Genomic DNA, 24,780 nt, shown 5'->3' with positions numbered 1-24,780 from the left:
AGCTCACAGCAACCTCAAATTCCTGGGCTCATGCAATCCTCCTGCCTCAGCCTCCCAAGTAGCTGGAATTACAGGCATGCCCGACTTATTTTTTTCTATATATTTTTAGTTGTCCACCTAATTTCTATTTTTCAGTGGAGAGGGGGTCTTGCTCTTGCTCCTCTCAAACTCCTGAGTTCAAAGGATCCACCGGCCTCAGCCTCCCAGAGTGCTAGGATTACAGGCATAAGCCACCGAACCCGGCCCATGGTTCTGTTCTTAACAAAGCACTGCTTCTTGAGAATAGCCCAAAGTGATAAAATTACTTCAATACTTTTTTAAATAAAATATTCAAAACATTTTAAAATCCTAAATAAATTGACATTCTTAAGAAACTAAGGATATCATTGGATTTTTGTTACTTCCTCAGTTAGTAGTTCAGGGGAAAAAAACAGAGTTGTTATAATAATACTTGCTGCTTCCTAAACAGCAACTTCTCTTGAGCATCATCTGCCTTATCGTAAAGTTAATACATAAAGGAATCAACAAATAAATTCTGGAATAAAAAGTATGCTCTGCCTACCACAAAGAAATACCCTAAGAACAAAAGGAATACTATCAATGAAAATACATTCATCATATCTGCTGAAAAACTGTTAATAAAAAAAAAAAGAAAATACGTTCATCAATGTAAAATTAAGTTTCATTATTAAGACCAGTCCTAGGTTGGCAAGCTTCTTCTTAAAGGGCCAGATGGTAAAAATTTTTACCCTTTGTGGGCCAAGAAGCAAAAATCAAGGCTATTATATGTGTACTTAACGTAGCCATTTATGATGTCACCACATTTAAAAATATATAAACCATTCTTAGCTTCCCTGCTGTTAAAAAAGAAAAAAAACAGGCAACCAACCCAGGTTATATTAATAAGATGGAGACTTACAGCCTTACTTAGTCTTTAAGTTTCCACCTCTTACTTCCAAATCAGGAACACAGGTTGAGTATCCCTTATCCAAAATGCTTGGGACCAGATGTATTTCAGATTTTGAATTTTTTGGATTTTGGAGTATTTTCATTTTACCAGTTTAGCATCCCTAATCCAAAAATCTGAAATCCAAAGTGTTCCTGTGAGCATTTCCTTTGAGCATCATGTCAGCACTCAAAAATTTGGGATTTTGCAGCATTTTAGATCTTCAAATTAGGGATACTCAACCTATAAGGATTATCAGGATTAAAAAATAGTTAATACATATATTCATATATAAGATCATAAATATTTCATAAATATAGTATCTAATGCATCTCAATAAATACTTAGTATTTAATGCAAAGATAAGAGGCAACAGGGGCAATAGCTGCTTAATAGGTGATACATGGATCAGGAGCCAAGGCTCTAGACAGTGTTTTCAGTAAACCAATAGAAGTACACTCCTAATATGGTATTTACCTATCTCTTCATTATGGGATTAACTTCCTAGATATGACCTATATTTTTCAGATACTTTCTAGACAAAAATGTTTGGCATCGAGACATCTAGTGCATTTCACAATAGAACACCAATATATGCCTAGTGTGTACCTGGTATATCTATCTGGTGATAGGAGAGAGAAAAAACTAGCTATGAGATGATAATTATTGAAGCTGGATGATGAGTAAATAAGAATTTAGTACACTTTTAGTTTTTAGTACCCTTTTAAGTTTGAAATTGGTAATGTGCTGGTAAACTGGCTGGAGAAGGGGGAGGGATAAAAGGAATAGAATCCTTGATCTGCTGCATTTACCAATTTCCATGGTGCAGATACTCCTAGCATGGCCAATTTAAGATATTGACATATCACTAAAGGCAGAGTTGAAAAGAGATGTGCAAAAATATCTCCCAACCAGTAGACAGCAGATTTCTATAATAAAATTTGTATAATGAAGTTAAAAAAATTAAACTGCAACATATTATGGAATAAAATGAAATATTCACATCAATTAATTTTAAAATTATAATACAAAGGTTGTGTTTACTATAGCTGGCCTCTTATCCACCACTACCATCACCCCAGGACAGTTTGAGAAGCAATTCCACATTTAGTGATCTTTCACTTTAAGCTTCATCTTTGTATTTGAGCAGTGTTTTTAAATCTTCCATATATTACTCAAGAAGACTGATAAATGAACTATCTATAATCTTTGAGCAATTAAAAATATCATTTCTTCCTATTTTGTTCATTATGCTAGATTTGGATATTCCAATCAGTTTATCATTCTCCAAGCTATTTAAAAGCTTACTAGTTTAAAGAGACATACTTAAGTGCTTTTTGAACCAATTTACCAGTTTATTCATTCTATTAGTAAGCAGGATATTCACTATTAAAAACAAAGACAGAAATTTATGTAGACTTCTTAGATTTCTTTATATCACTGAAAATTAATGCAAAATACTTATAGGTACTAATTGAATAGGTACTGACAAAGTATTCTACCTCTGCCATATCCTATTATTAAATGACTAAACTACCACATATAAACTCAATTTTATTCTTATTTACTCAATCTGGAAAATCTCTGGATTATAGAACTGATGAAAATTATGTTTTCTATAAGCTATAAAAGGCCAGCACAGTCAAATCATATTGGATACAATGAATAATACTGAAATAGAATCTAATATGTAATGTACCCCAAAAGAAACCCTGGTTATATAAAAACTTTTAAAGTGACCTTTTCTTAAATGTTTGAGCACCCTAGTTTTATCTTTTTCTAATGCTATTTTTTAAGCCAACAATGGAAGTAAAATATCATTTACCCTTCAAAATAGCTTTAGCATAGTTTTACTAAAATTAAAAGTACCATTTAACAAAGTGAGGCAGAAAAGTATTAAGAGCATGAACTGGAGTCGGTGGTTGATCTGGGTTGAAACTGGCTCTGTGATTTACTATGTGTGATTTTAGGCAAGTCGCTTAACCTCCAACTTCATTATCTCATTTGTGAAATAAAGGTAAATATTCACCTCTGTACTTACTAGGGGTATACCTAGATTATGCATGTAAAGCGTTTATAGTGCCTAGCACATAGTAAGTGCCTAGTGAAAGTTAGCCATTATTATTATTATTATTATTATTATGGGTATAGAAAAATCAAATTCACTATTTGCAAAATGTATACACTAAATGTTGACTATCAAGGAAGTCAAAATTCAATCTCACAAGTCTTAATTAGCTACAGAGTCTTTGAATGGATATGTTTTTGAAGCTAAAAAATGAGAACCTAGTATTTCATGCATGTTATATGAATCATCAGTAAATTCTTCCTAGAAAAATACTATACCCAATTGTCAAGATTCTTGCCAGCAAAAGCCTGAGAGTCCCCTTGTACCTATAATTACATTATTTTTTCTTTCAGGTATTTTGTGTTAATCTTATCAATTATGTTGATAAGATATTGAAGAAACCATAGAATATACACAGGACTACACATTATTATTATAGAATGTTTGGTCCCTCCCATAATTATAGTTTAATGTAATTGTTGAAAAACTTAACAATACCAACCTGCAATTCTTTTTTCTTTTTATACAAATACAAGTTAATTAGTTGCTCTATTTGGTTGCAATATTTTATTTTTATAAAAGTTTGCAAAGCTATGAACATGGAAACCTTAAGAATCACCTAAGCTTTTTACATAAGTAAACTTCAAGTTGACAGTCTGTCCATTTTGAACTACTTATAATTAACAGGAGTCTTAACACAGTAATATCTCAGACAAGGAAAAGGGCATTAATTCTGCAGGCAGGTAGCAATGAAAATGCCAAACCTGAACAATCAGTCACTGACTATTTCCTTATACAGTTTGAGTAAAAGATATAGACTACAGAATGAAATAAAAGTAAATATAAAATTTATCTTCCCCAAATAATACAACTCTACTTTATGTAAGTCTTGAGGTTTAACCATGACATCAACAAAAATTAATGAACTCACGGAATTAGTTCTTTCTTGTCAGGGAATTTAAAAAAAAAGCATATATAATTTTAAATTAGAAAAAATGAACATCAATTTGCAAGCAGAAGAAAACCAGATTCACATTCTACAATTTACATTTGTTCTATTCACAGGTCAAAATTAAAGTATTTCTTTTCATTAGATAATTAAAAATAAACACTTAAAAAACAAATGTATTTTACTGCATCAATACTGTGGGAGGAAGATTAACTCTGAATTCAGAAATGCTCTCTAGAGCAAAATTAACTTAACTTTTCTGGGGCCAACTGGCCTATCATTTAGATCTTTAATAGCAGCCATAGCTTCATTATAGTTTATCATAGCAACAATGGCTTCCCCTGTAGGTAATCCTTGCTCATTATACTGTATCGAAACTGAATCGGGTATGATTCTATAACCATGGAAAAAGTCTAAAATTTCATTAACATTAGCTTTAAATGGAAGATTCATTATCTTAATAGGAGTTACTCTACCTGAACCACAATTTAACTTTGGATCAGGAATAAATCTCCCCTCAGGAAAACCTCCCATATTATGCTTTCCAAAATCAAACTTGCCACCTTCTGGGCGACCAAAATTCACAAAAGGGCGATGACTTCTAAAATCATCAGGCGGGCTCCTAAAATCCTCACCAGGAGGTCTAAAATTGTCGGGAAGTCTAGGGTCCTCCTCTGGAGCTTCCCTAAGGTCTTCCTCAGGGAGCTGCCTGAAGTCCTCATCAGAAGGGCATCTAAAATCTTCCTCCTGGGGGCTTCTTAAGTCCTTATCCGGAGGGTGCCTAAAGTCTTCATCAGGAGGGCCCCTGAAGTCTTCATCTGGTGGGTGCCTGAACTCTTCCTCTCGGGAGCGCCTGAAATGCTCCTGCAGTGGACGCCTGAAATGCTCTTGGGGCGGGCGCCTGAGATGCTCCTGGGGTGGACGCCTGAAATGCTCCGGGGGTGGCCGTCTAAAGTGCTCCGGGGGCGGCCGCCTGAAGTGCTCCGGAGGTGGTCGCCTGAAATACTCTGGGGGCCGCCGCCGGAAGTGCTCCTGGGATGGCCGTCTGAAATGCTCCTGGGGCAAATGCCTGTAGTCTTCCTCAGGGGAATGCCTGAAATCCTCTTCTGAGGGCCTCCGGAAGTCTTCCTCAGGTGGCCGCCTCGAGTCCACCTCAGGTGGCCGCCTCGAGTCCACCTCAGGTGGCCGTCTCCAGTCCTCTTCAGGTGGCCGCCTGAAATCTCCTTCCGCAGGCCACCTGAAGTCTTCTTCAGAGGGTTGCCTGAAGTCCTCTTCAGGAAGCTGCCTGAAGTCCCCCTTGGGAGACCGCCTGAAATCCTCCTTCAATGGCCGCCTCCAATCCTCCTCATGAGGCCACCTCCAGTCCTCCTCCCTAGAGTGCCTGAAGTCATCCTCTGGGGGGTGCCTGAAGTCCTCTTCCCATGGGCGGCGGAAGTCCTCCTCAGAAGGCCTCCTGAAGTGCTCCTTCCGAGGGCGCCTGAAGTCCTCTGGGGGGCGCCTGAAGTCCTCTGGGGGGCGCCTGAACTCCTCTGGAGAGCGCCTGAACTCCTCTGGGGGGAACCTGAAATCTTCTGAAGAGTGCCTGAAGTCTTCTGGAGGGCGCCTATCTGGCTGTCGGAAATCCCCTTGGGGATGCTTGAAGTTATCCACTTGCCTCAAGTCGTCTAGCTGATGTCTAAAGTTTTCAGAAGGGCCAACTGAGTATGCTGGTGCATCTTTTGAGTTAAATACATGGGAATGGTCATCTCTATCACATGACTGTGAATGAACTTGCATTTTCTCACTGGACATCAAGGAAAAATTTACACCAAACTCCTGCATTTGTGCCTCAGATATAAGTCTTAATAATACCTCTGTCCCTAAGAATCTTCGACGGTTTAAACGTTCGGCTTTCACAGCCTGTTCTTCTGATTTAAATTTCACCAATGCTTCTCCCAGACCAACTCCTTTGTCATCATAAAGCAAGTAAATGTCATTTTCAGCAAGAGAAAAGTCTGCAAAGAACTTCTGCACTTCAACTTTTGTAACATCAAATGGAAAATTTCTTATATATATGCACAGCTTCTGGCCAGAGTGGCCTTCTTGAGAGTATTTTTGTGTAACATGTCCAGGCCTCTCTTTCTCTATTGACCCTGGTTTCTTCTTTTCATAACATTCAATGAATTTCAGCATCTGTTTTCTAGAAACTGGATCAATATGAACTGGACGATATTGTAAAACAGTCTTATGTAAACCCAGAGCAGTATTATAGTCTTTCAGAGTCTTGAACATCACAAAGGCATATCTTGTTCTTCTTTCATCTTTATATAAAAACCTAATCTGTTCATTAGTCAGATCAGTATCTCTAAAGAAATTTCTTAAATCTCTTTTATTAATACTTAGGGACAGATTTTTTAAGTGAACATAAAATCCAAGAGGGGAACGAGAACGTGTTCTTCTTGGAGATTTTGAATGAGACCATTTTCGAAAATGTCTATCATTAATTCCTCTTGGTGGAGAACGTTCTTCAGATCTCATAGGAACATCACCTTCCTTAACTGCATTACCACCAAACTCAATCCACTGTTGTTCTGATCCTTGCATTACTTCTATAAATCGCGAACCCATAAAACTTCTATGACATTTAAGACCTCCTGAAGCATCAATACATGAAGCAAATTTTACTATGGCGTCGCCATTATTTCGGCCATCATGATGTTTTAGGAAAATTACTCCATCCACACACAAACCAGCGAAAAAGACACGTACATCATCTTCATTGACTAAGTAAGGCAAACCTCGTAGAAACAAGTAAGGATTCTCAGCCTTCAATGGCCTTGTCTTTCTTGGCCTTAAATTACCACGTCCTGTACCATTAGTATGAAACCCAGCATCTTGATTCATCGAAGAGCCATATCCAGAATTACTTGCTTCTTCCTTAATTGCCTCAGTAAAATTAGATAGGCTGCCAACCCCTGATGCCCCAGATCCTGGTCGCCCTCTTCCCACACGATCAGTTCTTTTCATTTCTATAATCTTCTGCATTTCTGCCTTGCTACTAAGAAAGAGCTCTACAGATGAATCCTTGATAAACCCTCCTGAACGGCTTATGGCACGTCTTGCATCTTCATCTGTTGCAAAAATAATAAAAGCCTCCCCAATTTCCCCTCCAATTATATGCACTCCTCCATCAGGAATAGTCAATCCCGTGAAGAAGTGACGAATATCCACAGGCCCCGCAATAAAAGGAAGCCCAAGTAAACGGATGACTACAGCCATGCTGAGCTCAAACCACAGCAATAATGACCTGCAGACAAAAAGGTACACATAATAGCAAGTCTTATTTTTTACGTACCTTAGCCCAAACAAACTTAACAATTACCTGGTTCCTGCTTCCTTCAGCATTTATAAATGAAAACAAGATACAAGTTCACAAAAATATTGATCATATCTAATTATTAAAGATAACAAAGAATAAACTTTCTCCCATCTAAACATACAAATAAACCAACTACCTTGATGATATTTCCTATTCTTTAAATGAAGAACATCAAAAATATCAAATCTTCCTTTGTAAGTATGCCAAATGCTGCTTCACAACAAAACCAAACTACTTTCAGACTAATTTAAAAACATTATCTTCTACTGAAACATGAGAGACCTTTGTGAACTAAAGTATTTTACCAACTACAATGAATTTTACATATTTAGAAAAGCCATCTATGATTAGTATACAACTGCTGCTCATGATGATAAAATGCCTACCACTAGTGTATCCCTGGCCAGACATAAAGAACAGAAGCTCTGGGTACCTAAAAGTATTATTCTGTTGTATAGGGTTTTCTGTTAAGCCTCTGTGAAAAACCTTAAACTCTAGATATCTTACCTTTTTTTTTTTTTTTTTATTTCTTGGAGACCTGTTAATTCTGTAAAAGCAACTTAACTGTGGAAAGAAAATGAAATACAATTAATCCTTGAACCCTATAATTTATCTTAATGCCAGATTAGGATATCCATTTCAGAATTACCTATCAAAAGTGAAGCAATATAAGGAACCACAATTAGGCCATTACAAAATGGTCTTCTTTGTTCTAAGGGGAAACTAATCATCCTTCTGCAAAAAAGAGGTGTGATATCCAAGTAAACATGATAACAAAATAAAACATTTGCTAAAAATTAAACTACTCCTTAATTAGAAGTAGAACCAGTCAGGGAAATGTTACATATATTGAATACAGTGCTGGATACATGAATGTATATATTTGTCAAGGTTCAGTGAATTCTATCCTTTAAGGTCTATGCACTTTGCTGTCTGGAATTTTTACATCCACTTTAAAAAAAACTGTTCTACAAGTAAAATGTCAATTTAATAATAAAAATTCAAAAAAAAAAAAAAGACCTTCAATCACTTTGCCATCCAATTATCTTGCTATTCTCCCTTTCAAAACATTAAGACCAAATCAAGTAAATATAACAACCATTCAAAATGATACAATAAATGAAGAAAACAGCAAAGCTTAAAATTCAAAAATCAATTTTTAAAGCAATAAATCCAAACCTATGGCTACCAAACAGATACAATTTAAAGTTCTACATATACAACTCACACTTCCAAACATGGAAACAAATTTCATGACTCCAATATAATTAAGGCAACTACTACAATATCCCTAAAACCAAAAATCTCAGTACTACATATCTCATTCTCCTAAAACAGTAGCTATTAAAATCCATCTCAAGCCAAACAGAAAATGCTGAGATATAGAATTGTATTATGCCAACAGCCTTATTCCATTTCAAACAACTATCCTGCGCTCTATTGAGGAAACCTAAATGACAATGTAGAAAAGTAAAAATACAATAAAATTTCATTGATCTGGAATATTGGGATTACCAGTTTACTGAAAAATCTCAATGTAGTATTTTTATAAGGAAACTTGCATCTAATACTTTCAGAGATACCCAAACTAACAGGATTTAATGAAGTCTTACCAAGTAAGTTTTTAAGACCTGCCAAATTAATAATTATAATATACATGTTTTTAAAGTGCAAGTAAATGTTGCTTTAATCCAGTACTTACACTGAAGTACTACTGTTCCACAAAGTGGGGTCCGAAGACATTCACTGAGGTCTGCAAGGTTTGTTTTCCTTTAAAAAAGGGTCCATAAATTAAACATTTTAAACTACATGCTAAACTAACAAAGATATCAAGAAATTACTTTCTGCATCTGAAATATATTAATGAGGTTTACAATTAAAATATCTGCACAGTACCAAACAAAAAAAGAGTATAAGCCTAGTTTCTTCCACAAACCAATATCCACACCAACAATTCAACAAAAACTGTAAACATGGCTTCTGGAACACTAAATCCACATTAAAGGCCCAAGATTCCCTCCTATGGAAACTGGCTTAGCTACTTTTAAGATATTTTAGAGAACAGCATGAAGATACACATCATTTTGTCTCACCTAAACTTTTTTAGAAATTTAAAAAGGATTTACCCTGAGAACATAAATTCATTTATAAGAAAAAACAAACATTTCAAGGAATAATTATAAGTCAAATTCAAAAAAAAATCTCTAGTAATTTATTCTCCCTGACTTAAAAATAATTTTTCAACTAAGTAGTTTCATAAACACAAATCTCATGAATTCCAATTCAAGCAGACTATTTTAAAAGTTTGTTCTAATATGCTAGTTAGATATAACTAACACTTAAATTCTCTGCCCTTGAGATAAGAGGGTAATGTGTCATTTATCTTTCTATAATAACACACTGAGGAGACTGACTACCTACATATGAGGCCAGCTCCCCAAATGAGCATTTGCCCTGTGGTTCCAATATTCTATTTAATTAAGCAAATTCCCCAGAAATTATATTCTTAACAGATTAAATTATGCAAAAAGCAAAACATACAAATTACCTTAAAGTACTCCGCACTTACATTTTTCTAGAAATGAATAAAAAAAGTATTTTTGTGACTTTGTGTTCATTTAAAGACACAGTAATCTGTTACACTTCAATGAAAAGAAAGTGGATCCCTAAAAGCTCATGTAAGGGTAAGTCACTGAAATTAAAAGTGCATTTTAAATAACTTTGCTGATTTTATCCAGCGATTCATCCCACTTAATTACCATTATAACTAAAAAACATGAAAATTGCATCTTCTAATCAAGACCGAGAGGGACAAGGAATGGGAAACAGAAGGGAGGCTGAATTTAAATAGGCATTATCTCAGATCCATTTAATTTTTAACTAGCGAATAAAAAGTCATTTTACAGACATAGTGAGGGAAAGAAAGCTTTTACTCTTTGCGACTAATTGCTTCAAACCCAGTTATGATGTAGCATTTCAGATTCTGAACGTGAGTTTCCCCTGCAGAAAAGTCTACCCCAGTCCACAATTATTCTTCACGATGATCTGCCTTTTATAATGTAGATGGTTAAAATAAAAACCAAAAGTATGGCCACACAGAGCTTAAGAGGAACTGTAAATGAAGATGAATCCACGCGGCACAGGGGTTCCCACAACATCCATCCTCCTCAAACGGGATCATCCGAAGGCATCGATTCTACAGCCCAAAGCCTTTGTCCACACTCCCAGGGGTCAGAGCTTCCTTCTTTCGCGCCAGGCCAAAGTTGCTACGTGGGATCCGATGTTGTCGCCATACCTTCAGCCAAAATCAGCCTTCACATTAACCTGGACCGCCCAGCCTCCGCGCCTTTCCGTTACGCCGTCCCAAGGGCAAGCATTCCGCCCTAACTCGCCAGAGGGTGAACGGCATGCCCCCAAACCTGATTTACACACTTGCCCTTCTCAAGCCTAACGAGCTGGGCCTTCAGCATTTATCTACCACCAAAAACTACGATGACACAGCAAAGAAAAAAAATACCTATGAAATCCTCCGAGATCTTCACTCTCAAGATCACTGGGAAGCGCACACACACCACCACACGGAAGCTGACGGAAGAGGGAGAGTCGGTGTTTAGCAAGAAAAGACGGTGCCCTAACGGCAGAAGCTACGCTAGATCCCGGCGCGGCCGCCGGCCCCGCCTTTCCCTGCTCTTCCGGCTGGGTCGCAAACCCCTCCCCAGCCCCGACGCCCCAAGGGAAACTGCTTCGCACTTGGCAGTAAACACACACCACTGCTGCCGAGCCGGACACACAAGACCGGGGGCTGAGGGCGCTCCTCGTCGCAGCAGCCTCCCCAGAACACGTAGAGCCCTCAGTGAGCCTAGAAGAAAATGGCGCCCACTCGCCCCTCCAGCCCGGACAAACGGACGTACAGTTTGTCTGCCCATGCGCTCTCCCGGCGTAACCCACCGCCCCGACGCCTCGGCCGCGCTTGCGCACGCGCCCTGCCGCCACCTCGCTTCCCCTGTTAGCGGAAGGGAGGCGGGGCCCCGCGTTTGGTGAGCTTCCGCGCATGCCCAGGTCCTCCCTGGCGCGGGAACCTCGCCCTCCAAAAGGAGATATCCGGAGGCATAGTTAGGGCTCGACCGGTTGTCGTAACGAGAATCTTCACTAGATATTTGCCGAAGGACACCGGCAAACGTTCGAGATTTCCAGGAGTTGAGGAAACAGATGCAGATGCGGAGAAAAGTTGGCTTTTTGTCTCTTAGGTGTTTCAGTTAGTGTGCGGCGTAAAGCATCTTCTGAAAGGCTCTTGTAAACTATAAAAGGCCGTAGAAATGTGAGTGAAGATAATAGTACCCACCATATAGGGCAGTTGTGGAAAAATAAATGATGCTTATAAAACACTTAGCACAGTCCTAGCACACAATAAATTCCGGTATAATTTAGAAATCGAGAAGGCTGGCCCAGAATTATGATATTCTTATCATAATTCCAAATATAACTCTGGCACTTACTAGCTGTATCACTTTAGTTGCTGAATCTTTCTGTGTCTCAATTTGTGGGTTGTTTTGTTTTGTTTTGTTTTGACACAGGGTCTCTCTGTCATCCAGGCTGGAGTGCAGTGGCGTCATCATAGCTCACTGCAGCCTCAAACTCCTGGGTTCAAGCCATGCTCCTGCCTCAGCCTCCGTAGTAGCTGGGACTACAGACACATGCCGCCGAGGCCAGCTACTATTTTCTATTTTTTAGCAGAGATGTGTGTCTTGCTCTTGCTCAGGCTGGTCTTGAACTCTTGACCTCAAGCAATCCTCCCCCTTGGTCTCCTGGAGTGTTAGGATTGCAGGTGTGAACCACTACTTGAGGCCCATGCCTCAATTTCTTAATCTATCAAATGAAGATGACAATAGTAGGGTTGTGTAGATAAAATGACTATATATATATATATATATACATACACACACACACATATACATATGTATCACTAAGTAAGGCACATTGTAAAGCACCAAGAAAGGCATGTAACATGAAATCTTACATGTTGCTCTGATGGATGTCATACTGCTTGCCAACTTGTCCTCTGCAATGGTCCTCAGAGATAGCACTACAAAAACCCTAGGAATCACTGAAGCACAATTTGGACACTGCTGATTAAATTAAGGAGCTTGGTCAGTTGTATGTGACAGAAGTCAGGTTCCAAAGACTTAACAGAGTCAACTAATGATATGTGGTAATTAAGAATTGAACAGGTGGAGTTTCTCACTTTGCACTTAAAAAAAAAAAAAAAAGAATTGAACAGGACCCCCCAAATTCCATCCTAAATAATTTCTTGCCTGAGGTAAATGTGGGTCTTGTCTCCAGGATGGAAAGATTAAAGAGACTGGGATATTGACACTCTATCAATGCTAAAGGTTAGCAAAAGAGGAATGTAGAAAGGACACTGTATTTTACTGCTGAAGCTTTGGATCTCAAATCTCGGTAGAACTCATTTCTAGTGAATGGGGCAAGACCACATGTGAAACTGGAAGTCTCTTTCTGCTAAGGCTTCCTTTCCCTGGGATTGCATCTAATCCCAGGTATATTAATATAAAACAAAAGGAAGAAATACCTAAGAATCTAAAGACAAATTCTGAAGAGACAATCTAAGGAGAAAACCAAAAATTGTGAGTCCGCAGACCATGTCATATGGACACAAAAAAATTCTGTCCCTTAGGACTATAGCCAGAAACCTCGCAGTCCTGACCCTAACCCACATTGGCTCTCTCCCGTCTTCCCAAAGATGAAATGAGAAGAGAAAGCATTGAGCTTTGCTTAGAGTTTGGAAGTTGGCAATAAACTAGGGGAATGAAAGGAATTAGGCAAGTTTGGATTTATTTTTTTCCATTGCAACAGATGTCTTACATGCTTACAATGTGCCAGGCCCAGTGCCATCGCTGAGGAGACAGTGGTGAACAAAAATACACATGATCCTTGCTCTCACGAAGCTTGCAGTCCAGGAGTGGGAAGAAAAACCAATGAAAGAATTACCCAACTAAATGTACATTTACCACAGGGAGAAGCACTATAAAAAAAGAAGTACATGTTGCTGTAAAAGTATTTCAGAGGAGAGCCTGGGCTGGTCAGGAAGGGCAGGAGATGTTCCTTAAGGAAGTAATGAATAAGTTGCAAGGAAAGGAGGAGTTAACAAAGTAAATTGGGTAAATGAAAATTGCTGAGAAGGGGAGGGAGGGAAAGGAATGATCCAGGCAGAGAAGTGCAAGGACTTGGCAGCATTCAGAGAAGGGAAAGAAGACCAGTTCACAGGACAATGCTACGCTGCAGGAAGAAGTCAGACCATGCTGAGGGTTATGGTTCATGTTAAAGACTTTGAACTTTCCATTGAAAAAACCAGTGAACTCTTAAGCAGAAAGGTGACATATTGACTTGTATTTCAAAAGATTACTCCAGCTGTGTTATGGAGAATGGATTAGAGGATGGCAAGAGTGTGTCCATGAAGACAGGTTAACAGGTTATTTTAGCTTCCAGTTGAAAGCAACTGTTTAAGCACAGGTATTTATTTCTATTTCTTCCAGAAAGCCTAACAAATAATAGTAAAGAAACTAAGGCAAAAACTGAATAAAGAGAAGAGACTAGGAGGCAACAGCAACAAAACTTTGCAAGCAGGAAGCAGATGATCATTTCTTATGTGAATCTAGGAGGGTTGTATCCTAAATTGACAGTGGGAAAAGCTAAGAATGATACACAACAAAGAAGTCCTCAATGGCTTAGGAGGCATTGATACCATCTGTTGGGGAGGGAGAGTGAAAGAAGAATTGATTGAACATCAATCAATAAAGCACTTAAGATGTACATCTTCTCTTTCCTTCTGGTACCTAGAAACCTGTCTTTCCCCAACTCCAACAGAAGATTGAAGGTTTAATCTCTGGAGAGAGTATGACTAGGCGACAATGGGTACAATTCCAATCAGGGGTTCTATATATAAATGAAGGAGGTGATGTGAATGATGAAACTCACATCCTCTTTCCCCACTAAAATCTTCAGCCAGGCTTAAAATCTCCAGGGAGAAGAATCTTTCTGGGGAATTTGATCAGCATGATGGGGTAGGGAGTGGGGGTGGGAAGAATGAGGAATTCTCCTATGAAACAGCCCAGGCGGATGACCCTACATATTGTAGCCCAATCAGCAAGCCCTGTCTTTGTAGAGCTCCTAATTAGCTTCTCAGCCTGACCCACTTTTGTATGTGTGTGAATAGCAAAGGGTCATCAGATTTAGGAGGAAAGCCCTTAACACAAAACATAACTATGAAGAAACAGGGATTATGCAGGAGAAGAAAACGTTAAAACATTGTTAGTAATGTCATTAAATAAAATATTGCATACATGAAAAAATATGATTATGCTATAATTAAGATACAGTCAGAAAACGAGGGCTCTTAGAAACTAAATTTATAATAGAAATGAAAACTTCAATGGAATATGTGATAGGTAAAGCTTAGGAAATCTTCCAGAAAGTAGAGAAAAATAAAATAGAATTAAAAATGAAAAGATAATATAAGAAAATTAAATAGGAAAAGAGAAAGAGAGAGAAAGAAAATGAAAAGAATAGTCCAGGAGGCTAGTTATCTGAAAAGTATCCAGGATATCCAGAAAGAGAGAAAAGGAAAAATGGAGAGAAAAAAAAATTTTTTAATTCAGTCTCTGTAGAGTTATCAAAAGTTGCCAATCCTACTATATAACAAGTCATCATGCCTGGGTATTGGGAAAACTTTTCAATTAGCAATAATTGTGCCTCAGATAAACCTCAGTGGCTACAATACTGCCACTGCACAAAGCTGAGAAAAATCTTCAAAAGAATAATTAAAGAAAATTTTCCTTAGTGTTAAAGGATATGAGTTCCTAGATTACAAAGGTCCAACAAGTGTCAACACAAAAGATGACATGAAACACCCCAAGACATATCACTGTAAAATTTTTAAAAAATGAGAAGGGAGGGCTTACAGGTTATGAGTTCAGAGATTGTTTGATATGTAATTGGTTAAAGAAATAAAGTGCTGTCTAAAGACTTGGAGTCAGTGGAAAGGAGTTAAGGGGGTCTGCTAATCAGAGGGCAATCCACAACATACCAACTCAAAGTGATCAGTTAAACAAATTGATGGCATGCAGATGTGACTTAACCTTTGCCTTGCATGGCTTTAGGTCTTGTTTTTAATTAGTCTAAACACCAAAAGGGAGAGGGTATATTGAGGTGTACCTTTATGGCCAGGAATTCAGTTGTAAGGTTTTTCTGGGGTCTCCTTGGCCAACAGGAGGTCTGTTCAGTCACCTGGGGAGCTTAGGATTTTAGTTTTAGGTTACACTCTCCTGCCTCTTCCTTCCTCCATTGCCCTAATTTAGACCCCAGATTTCTACTTTAGCCTCTGAAGTGGTGTCTACCTCTAGAAGTTTCCATATACTTCTCCAGGATATATCCTAAAATGCAAATCTGGTCATGTTATTTCCTAGCTTGAAATCTTAACAAGTTTGAAATCATGGTGAGTAAACATAGCCCTTCGAAAGCCTCCACTTTTGTTCCTTCCTACCTTCCCAACCTTATCTCCTGTCACTGGCCATATATATCCAACTTCAGGGACACTGAATGTCCCTCCCTAGTGTGCCTGCCCTCTTATGCCTCTGTGTCTGTTCTTGCTGGTCCCTCTACCTGTCCTGTCCTATAATATCTCCTTCTCTGTGACTTCTTCACTGATCTTCCAGTTCTGAGGCCTCAATTAGAGTAATTATTAACACTTTTGAATGATTTTTTTTCTAGTAATATATCTGCTCCTCTATTAGATTGTAAGGCCCTTGAGGGAAAGCACCAAACATAGCCCTTGTCCCTGACAAATGTCTGTCTTACAGAAGTGCTCGATAAATGTTTGAAAAGTGATCTGAATTCCCTGCCAAGCATGAGCTACTTTCTGACTTCTCACCTAGGCTCTGTTTTTTGGTGATTATTTCTCTCTTAATTCAGTTTGGAGATTCAAAATACAATAGCCTTTGGAACACCCACAGATGCCTCTCATTTCTGTTTCCAACCTCTTCATCAAGCACTAGACCTCCACATACATTTCTGCTACCCCTCTCTACCTGAGTAGGCAACTCATGTTCAACATAACCAAACGACCTCATCTTCTCCATAAACTGTCCACCTCTACCCCAGGACATCCCTAACCTATCCTCTATCTGCTACCACTTCAGCATGATTTAGTCTTGCAGGCAAGATATAGACTTGCTGCCAGCTTTCATCTGGAAATGCTTTCCGTTTCAATCACCCACTCAGTCTTTGTAAAACATTTTCTTTTACCCATGTTCTTTACTCAGAAAAGTGAACTTGCTTGACTTCTCTGTGCCCCACCCTGGGATTTCTTGTGCCTTTACTCATCTCTCCTCTTTTCTTCCAAATTTTGGAAAGAATGACTCTCTTCCCCTGATATGACTCTCTTCCCAGTCCTTCTGTCCCAGTCCTTGACCTCTTCCTGCTCAAGAGAAAATCAACTATTTCTTTCTTTATTTTTAATCTCTCCTCTACTGATTCTCTCTTCTCCACTTATAGACATATTCTCTTATCTTTAAAAAAACATTTCAACTCTCTTAGTTCAATCCTTTCTTTTGTCTTCCTTTCAATGCCAGCTTTCTAAAAAATACTCTATATACTGTGTCTGTGCTATCTTACTACTGCTCTATGGCTTGTTTCTACTTCTGTTGCACTCTGAAAGGTAACTAATGATCATCTGATTCCCAAATTCAAAGACCTTTTCTCCATCCTCACACTCCTTGATGTTTTTGCAGCATTTACACTGTTAGGAGGCACAGCACTGTGGCTTAGCAGCCCCTAAAGCTATGGGCTGCTTAATTCAAAATTTGTTTCTGTGAATTGCAAGCTGTGAATTTAGGCAAATTATTTTTTTTATTATTTACTTTGTAAAAAATAAAGTTTTTTTTATTAGTTTGATTTTTGCCTTTAGAAGTGTCTTCAAGCTATTGCTTTTTTTAATTTCTACATATTATGGGTATACAAATGTTTGAGTTATGTATGTTGCCCTTCCCCCTCCATCAAAGCTTCAAGCATGTCCATTCCCCAGTGTGCATAGCACTCATTATATATGTATATACCCATCCCCTCCCCTCCATCTGCCTGACTAGGCAAATTTTTTTTAAAAAAATCTTTGTGCCTCTATTTAATCATTTATAAAAAAAGAGATGATGCTCACACCTGTAATCCTAGCACTCTGGGAGGCCGAGGTGGGCGGATTGCTCAAGGTCAGGAGTTCGAAACCAGCCTGAGCAAGAGCACGACCCCATCTCTACTAAAAATAGAAAGAAATTAATTGGCCAAATAAAAATATATATAGAAAAAATTAACCTGGCATGGTGGCACATGTCTGTAGTCCCAGCTAATTGGGAGGCTGAGGCAGGAGGATCTCCTGAGCCCGAGTTTGAGGTTGCTGTGAGCTAGGCTGATGCCATGGCACTCTAGCCAGAGCAACAGAGTGACACTCAGTCTCAAAAAAAAAAAAAAAAAAAGATGATGGTAACAGTATATATATCACAAGGTTGTTGAATACATTTTGATAATGGAAGTAAGCCATGTTGCAATGCCTATCTCATACTAGGTGTTTAATAAACGTTTGCTGCCAGGCTTGGTACCTGACAACTGTAATTCCAACACTTTGGGAGACCACGGTGGGAGGATCACTTGAGACCAAGAGTTTGAGACCAACTTGGGCAACACAGCAAGACTCCATCCCTACAAAAAGTTAAACAATAGTTGGGTGCCATGGCACTTGCCAGTGTGCTCTACTATTCTGGAGGCTGAGGCAGGAGGATCACCTGAGCCCAGGAGTTCAAGGCTGCAGTAAGCCATGATTGGGCCACTCCAGCCTGGGTGACAGAGTGAGATACTATGTTAAAAAAAAAAAAAAAGCACTTGATATCCTCTTTCAATCCATTATTCTCTTACTTTCTTTGATATACTTGTTCCTAAGTTGTCATTAAACCGTATTCTCCTAGTCTCATACTCTTTCATGTATAACTTTTTCATATCTGAACTGGGTAATATTGGGCATGTCCCTAAGCCTGAAAAATGGTGATAATTGTATTACCTTCTCATAGGGTTGTTTAAAAGGTTGAAATGATGCATGTAAGGAGTTTAGCATGATATGTAGCATAGAGAAAACATTTTCTTTCCTGATTGAAGAAACAGAGGAAACAGATCTGGTTAAGCTTCTTTCTTTCTGTCTGTCTTAAATTTGATTCTTGATGCCTGGTATATCCCAGTAACACTGCAGCTAAGAGGGAAGGACCACAAGAACTATCTGACACATTGAACAGCTCCAGACTTACATTTGTTTTTGTTTAAGTCTTTAAGGCTTAAACTATCTGGTCTTCTATTACTTGTAGCAAAATACCTTTAATGATACAGTCCCAGTTGATACTTAATAGTTTTAGCTAGCATTCTTTTCTGCTGTGTTTGTAGGCAGTTTACATAGATGCACCCACAGTATTTACAGTTATCTCAAAAATTTTTTTTTCTTTTTTGAGACAGAGCCTCACTTTGTTGCCTGGGCTAGAGTGCCATGGCGTCAGCCTAGCTCACAGCAACTTCAAACTCCTGGGCTCAAGCAATCCTCCTGCCTCAGCCTTCCGAGCAGCTGGGACTACAGGCATGCACTACCATGCCCGGCTAATTTATATATATATATATATATATATATATATATATACATACATATATATATACATATATATATATATGTTTTTAGTTGGCCAATTAATTTATTTCTATTTATAGTAGAGACAGGGTCTCACTCTTGCTCAGGCTGGTTTTGAACTCCTGACCTTGAGGGATCCTCCCGCCTCAGCCTCCCAGAGTGCTAGGATTATAGGCGTGAGCCACTGTTCCTGGTCATCAAATTTAACTGTTTGTCTATTTCAAGTTATGCTGCTACAGATAATTTCTCTAGCTCATGGGGGCAGTTTTGTTAGGTATAGTGTCCAAGGGTCTTAGACAATCATAATTTCACTGTCTGTAGTCTATAATGGCAATATTATCTTTCTATCTAAAGATAATAGATTTGTTTCACATGCAAAATATACCAAAATTTTTCTATATCTATTCCACAAAGAAGCCATTTAATACAGTAACTAGTAATAAACATAACTAGTTTTAGAGTTGGACGAACGAAGATAAATTCTAGTTTCATGACTTCTATACTTCTTAATTTTTTTCAATCCTCAGTTTCCATTTTTTTTTTTTTTTTTTTTGAGACAGAGTCTCGCTTTGTTGCCCAGGCTAGAGTGAGTGCCATGGCATCAGCCTAGCTCACAGCAACCTCAATCTCCTGGGCTCAAGCAATCCTTCTGCCTCAGCCTCCCGAGTAGCTGGGACTACAGGCATGCGCCACCATGCCCGGCTAATTTTATATATATATATATATTAGTTGGCCAATTAATTTCTTTCTATTTATAGTAGAGACGGGGTCTTGCTCTTGCTCAGGCTGGTTTCGAACTCCTGACCTTGAGCAATCCGCCCGCCTCAGCCTCCCAGAGTGCTAGGATTACAGGCGTGAGCCACCGCGCCCGGCTCTCAGTTTCCATTTTTATAAAATGGGGATTGTATTCCCTAATAGGTTGTCATGGAGCATTAAGATTACTGCTGTCAGCCAGGTGCGGTGGCTCACGCCTGCATTCTGTAAGGCCGAGGCGGGTGGATCGTTTGAGCTCAGGAGTTCAAGACCAGAAAAAATTAGCTGGGCATGGTGGCACATGCCTGTAGTCCCAGCTATTTGGGAGGCTGAGGCAGGAGGATTGCTTGAGCCCAGGAGTTTGAGGTTGCTGTGAGCTAGGCTGACGCCATGGCACTCTAGCCAGGGCAACAGACAACAGAGTGAGACTCTGTCTCAAAAAAAAAAAAAAAAAAAAAAAAAAGATTTCCGCTGTCAAGTGCCTAGCACAGTACAAAGTGTGGGACACCACAAAGACCATCATGAATCAGAGCCTTTATTGCTTTAATTAAATAGTATGTAATAAGTAAATATTATTGCCCTAATCCCATCCACAGAGCATATAACAATATGCACTTCATCAAGGAAGACTAGAGCTAAAACTCTTAGGAAGTTTTTGCAGGAAGCTTTTGCAGATTAATCCCAACTATTCTAACCATACTCTTTTTGTGTCCCCATTAACATTTATATGGTCACACATTTTTTTGAAAAATTTATTCAGATAAGTGATTTCCACTTCAAATTGTGTTCCAACAACCCAGCAATTAATCAAAAACATTTTAAAAAATTTCTCTTTAAGGAACAGCTTTCAGAACATATACGTCTGTGTCATAGATACTAGTGACAAGGATGATGCCGGTCTTTTGGGGAAGGTCACATGAGAAAAACTAGGCCTAATGGTGGCTAATAGTTAAAGTTATATAACTTCCTTATATGTATTTTCCACATACATTGAGCATATGTAATATATGTATATATATCCATCTATATATTTCTTAATGGTGACAAATCATCAATTTTTATTACAAAATTTTTTTTGAAAAAGCCAAAGTCATCTCAAGTTACTAATAATGAATAAAAAACTAGGTTCCTTCTTTATTCACAGCTGGTGTAAAGATAATCTCATTTTTTATATGCATGATTTCCTATGCTCAAAACAAGGAAAGTAGGAAAAACAAGGCCTGGTAAGAAATCTTTTTTTTTTTTTTTTTTTTTTTTAAGTTTCTGAGCCATAGTAAACCTCCAGCATGGCATATTTTAAATCAGTGTGTGTGTTTTATAAATTGTTTAACTTCTTAAAATACATGTCTCTTTCTCTCTTTTTTTCTTTTTCTTGAGGTAAGGTCTTGCTCTGTTGCTTGGGGTAATGTGCGGTGGCGTGATATCTCACTGCAACCCCAAACTCCTGGGCTCAAGCGAGGATCCTCCCAGCTCAGCTTCCCAATGTGCTGGAATTACAGGCCTGGGCCATCCTGCTCGGCCCCATGTCTCCTTTAAGGTGACAGTTAGCTAGTCTGGATAAATTCTGATTTAAATATCATTCAACAATTTCATGAAATAATACTTTTAATTTATGTGATACAATGAGATAATTTCTTTGCGGCGGTATTCTATCTCCCAACCCCGTAATTATAATTTCACTTCTGACTAAAGGATCAAGTCCCAGAGTTTTTGACTTAACGGTATTTTCAATTTACGGTAGGCTTTTCCGGAGGCAGCCCTATTGTAAATCCAGGAGCATCTGTACAAATTTTAAATTGCCCCCAGGCTTCAGAGTTGGCCTGCCTGGAATCCATCCTTTCCTGGACCCACCAGCTTCCCGCGGGTTTACGTAACCTAGCAACAAAGCAGCACAGGCGGTGACTTCCGGAACTCAGGCTTGGATTGCCCAATCAGCTCAGCGGAATCGCCGCAGAGGCTGATGGGACGCTACAGTCAGTGCAGCTGCCAGCGTCGGTACCATGGCGACGCGCGGTAGGACTCCGATAGCAATGGCGGTTTGGTCCATTTTATCCAGTGGGGCTGTGATTGCGTTCTTCCTGTTGTTCTTTTCTCGCGTCTCACAGGCCCAGACTTTCTCCTTCCCTTTCCAGCAGCCGGAGAAGTGCGACCTTAACCACTACTTCGATATCTCTGTGCTTTCCTGTGTCCCGTGTGGAGCCAACCAGAGGCAGGATGCCCGAGGTGAGACTGAGGTGGGCCCTAGCAAAAGTAACACTCCCGCCTTGGTCTGCCCCCAGTCCCTGGGATCAATGAAAAACCTTTCTGTCTGCGGGAGAATGTTTCAGAAAAGTTAAACTCTGACGCCTGAGAAAAGAGTTTCCTTGGAGGATTGCAGCTTGCATACTAATGAAATTGGGGACCCTGAGTCCTCTATCCTGTGAGCCATCGCCAGTAATTAATTTCTCAGCGGCAGTTCTGCACTCCCCTTGGGAATGGGGGATGGTTAGGGAGGTACCTGTAAATCTGTCTATGGAAGATAGAAAAGAAATAGTAAAAAAGTAATCTGAGGTGAAGAAGAACAAGTGACAGGAAAGGTTAGGGAGGAAATACAAATTAACACCTGTAAACTTTGTTAGCTCTTTATATTGCTTTTCGAATGCCAGAAATTTAGAGCTGGAAAGAACCTTAATCATGATCAGGTTCAGTATTCTCATTGTACAATAAGGAAATTGAAGCCCAGATGAAGTTGCAACGTCTTATGTGCCACCTAAATTGGGGACTTAGAAGAATTCCTGTCTCTTTGCCTTCAATGTTGACCTATTTTCTCTATACAGTATGTTTCCAATATTATATGTTTCCTTAGGACTTATTCCCTTTATTGTTGAATATTATTAATTGCTCTTAAAGTCTCCTTAGATTAAGCTTGATTTTTTCTCCCAAACGTCCATTATGTGGTCCTAGTTCTCACTGAAACTGCAAGTGTTTTCCCATATTTAAAGTCTAAAATGTTTTCCATCTCTATTTGATCACCCATGTTATTAACTTTCTGCCATCATCAGATTTGATATATACTCATTTAAGTGAATGGAACAGGACAGGTCAGTCTGTGCAGGTAAAGCAGTATGAATGAGAAAGCATTTCACACTGTAAAATGTAAGGTATTAGTTCCATAATTATGAATCCAGATATTACATACATTGTACCATGTAGACGCCTATGGGTGCTATTTCCATTTAATGGCTCTTTAGAGAATGCTGTCCTTACCTGTCTAGCAAGTTGAATAGTGATTGTCTTACAGTGTTTATTATCTGTCCAAACAGAGGGAAACAGTGACTTATTTGAATGACAGTAACTTTCCTAGTAAGAGTATGACAAAGTGAATTCATTGAATTATATATATATAGTGACATAGAAATGTAAAATTTCCCATAGCAGTTAAATAGTTTAATAGTTTAGTTATGCTTGCTCTTAAAATGGTAACAACACAATGCCAGCTGTATTCCAGACACTCCCCTATGACCTTTACATATAATAACTAATTTCATACTCATAATTACACTGTCAGAATAAGTACTGTTACTTTCTCCATTTTACTGTAGAGGAAGTCAAGGAGCAAAGAAGTTTAGTAACTTGCTCAAGGTCACACTGCCAAGTAGGACTAAGATTGGAACCCAAGGAGTTATGTTGCTGTATTGGATCCCTGGCAGTACTGGCTGCAGAGTCTTACTCTTAACCCCCACACTGCTTCTCAAAATCGTTAGAATTATTAAAAGTTTTCCTATCTTGGAGTTTTATTTTTATTTACTAAGGATAAAATTGGCTTTCCTTCTGTTTGTTTGTTTTTTTTGTTTTTTTAGGAACTTCATGTGTATGTCTGCCAGGATTTCAGAAGCTCTCTAGTAATGGAAGACCTGCTATTATTTGTAAAAAGTGCCCAGAAGACAGGGTATGGAGAATTTTTTAGAAAACAACTTTACTATAAAAAGTAATAAATTAAATGTTTTTATTGTTCAAACTGCAACATGTTTACTCTAATACATTCCCACAAACTTTAAAATTATTAACCTAACTTTATTTTTACTAGAGTAAATTTTGATGGATCAGTGAAATTTCATGTAGAACTTAGAAAACACACAAATTTATTTCTTTTTAAATCTGAAATCCAAAAAACCACAACACTGAAAATTTGTGTTTTTGTTTTTCCTCATAGAATAACTCAGTTATAAAGAAAATTAGATGAAGAATGCTTTTGTAGTGCAATTTGGGGTATATATGTCCTTTTACTGGTACAAATTGAGTTCAGTGTCTTATACCTACTGTGGCAGCAGTTTTATATGATGATTGATGTTCATAATGATATCTAAGATGTGATAATTATGTAAATAAAAAGGTTAAGTAATGTCTGTTGCTGTTTTGTTACTCATTTCATTGTATAATACTTTTTGGGAAGTTATTGAATTTATAGCTACTACATATGATAATTCTCAATTAACAGAAATACATTTTTTTTTTTTTTTTTTTTTTGAGACAGAGTCTTGCTTTGTTGTCCAGGCTAGAGTGAGTGCCGTGGCGTCAGTCTAGTTCACAGCAACCTCAAACTCCTGGGCTCAAGCGATCCTACTGCCTCAGCCTCCTGAGTAGCTGGGACTACAGGCATGTGCCACCATGCCCGGCTAATTTTATATATATATCAGTTGGCCAATTAATTTCTTTCTATTTATAGTAGAGACGGGGTCTTGCTCTTGCTCAGGCTGGTTTTGAACTCCTGACCTTGAGCAATCCGCCCGCCTCGGCCTCCCAGAGAGCTAGGATTATAGGCGTGAGCCACCGCGCGCCCGGCCAACAGAAATACATTTTACAAACATTTTAGATAGGAATCTCCGAGTGACAGTTCTGACTTTTACAGTAATGTTTCTTCTCATTGTCATATTAACAAAAATTAATTCTGGGTATTTAATGTAAAGTTAAATCAGTTTGCCTGATTTACAGCTACTTGTAT

General features: G+C 38.5%; 2 protein-coding genes and 1 non-coding gene across 13 annotated transcripts in view; 1 reads left to right on the top strand and 2 right to left on the bottom strand.

Moving 5' to 3' along the window:
* Positions 1–3,562: 3,562 nt before the first annotated feature.
* RBM12B (RNA binding motif protein 12B) lies at positions 3,563–11,307 on the bottom strand. 10 transcript variants are annotated; one of them, XM_076005163.1, is made up of 5 exons: positions 11,233–11,307; positions 10,839–10,906; positions 9,870–9,896; positions 9,024–9,091; positions 3,563–7,885 (listed from the first exon to the last, which is right to left on the bottom strand). In XM_076005163.1, the coding sequence occupies exon 5, from the start codon at positions 7,219–7,221 to the stop codon at positions 4,198–4,200; it is 3,024 nt and encodes a 1,007-aa protein (XP_075861278.1). In that variant the 5' UTR covers positions 7,222–7,885; positions 9,024–9,091; positions 9,870–9,896; positions 10,839–10,906; positions 11,233–11,307; the 3' UTR covers positions 3,563–4,197. The 10 variants fall into 10 exon arrangements, 8 of the variants coding, with proteins under 8 accessions (XP_075861278.1, XP_075861276.1, XP_020144507.2 ...); XM_076005161.1 differs by lacking the exon at positions 11,233–11,307 and adding an exon at positions 11,090–11,226; XM_020288918.2 differs by lacking the exons at positions 9,870–9,896; positions 11,233–11,307 and adding an exon at positions 11,090–11,226 and having other exon boundaries at positions 3,563–7,249; positions 7,829–7,885.
* Positions 11,308–14,995: 3,688 nt separating this feature from the next.
* LOC142871995 (U4 spliceosomal RNA) lies at positions 14,996–15,133 on the bottom strand. Its single transcript, XR_012920247.1, has one exon. It is a non-coding gene; the product is annotated as a U4 spliceosomal RNA (small nuclear RNA).
* A 6,627-nt stretch (positions 15,134–21,760) lies between these two features.
* Positions 21,761–24,780, top strand: part of TMEM67 (transmembrane protein 67) — a 50,637-nt gene continuing 47,617 nt past the window's right edge. For both annotated transcript variants that reach the window (XR_001156091.3, XM_012772866.2), the window contains exons 1-2: positions 21,761–22,022; positions 23,639–23,727. Coding sequence is in view for 1 of the 2 variants with exons in the window: in XM_012772866.2 (XP_012628320.1) it covers positions 21,800–22,022; positions 23,639–23,727 (312 nt within the window). In the remaining variant the exon portion in view is untranslated. The remainder of the gene's footprint in view (positions 22,023–23,638; positions 23,728–24,780) is intronic.

The sequence above is a fragment of the Microcebus murinus genome, chromosome 7, assembly GCF_040939455.1.
Source record: "Microcebus murinus isolate Inina chromosome 7, M.murinus_Inina_mat1.0, whole genome shotgun sequence".
Lineage (NCBI taxonomy): Eukaryota > Metazoa > Chordata > Mammalia > Primates > Cheirogaleidae > Microcebus > Microcebus murinus.
Note: the sequence above shows the minus strand (reverse complement) of the source record. Positions and strands in the feature narration are given on the sequence as shown.

Coding starts and splice junctions, on each gene's coding strand:
- RBM12B (XM_076005163.1), bottom strand. CDS start 7,221: ATGGCTGTAGTCATCCGTTTACTTGGGCTTCCTTTTATTGCGGGGCCT.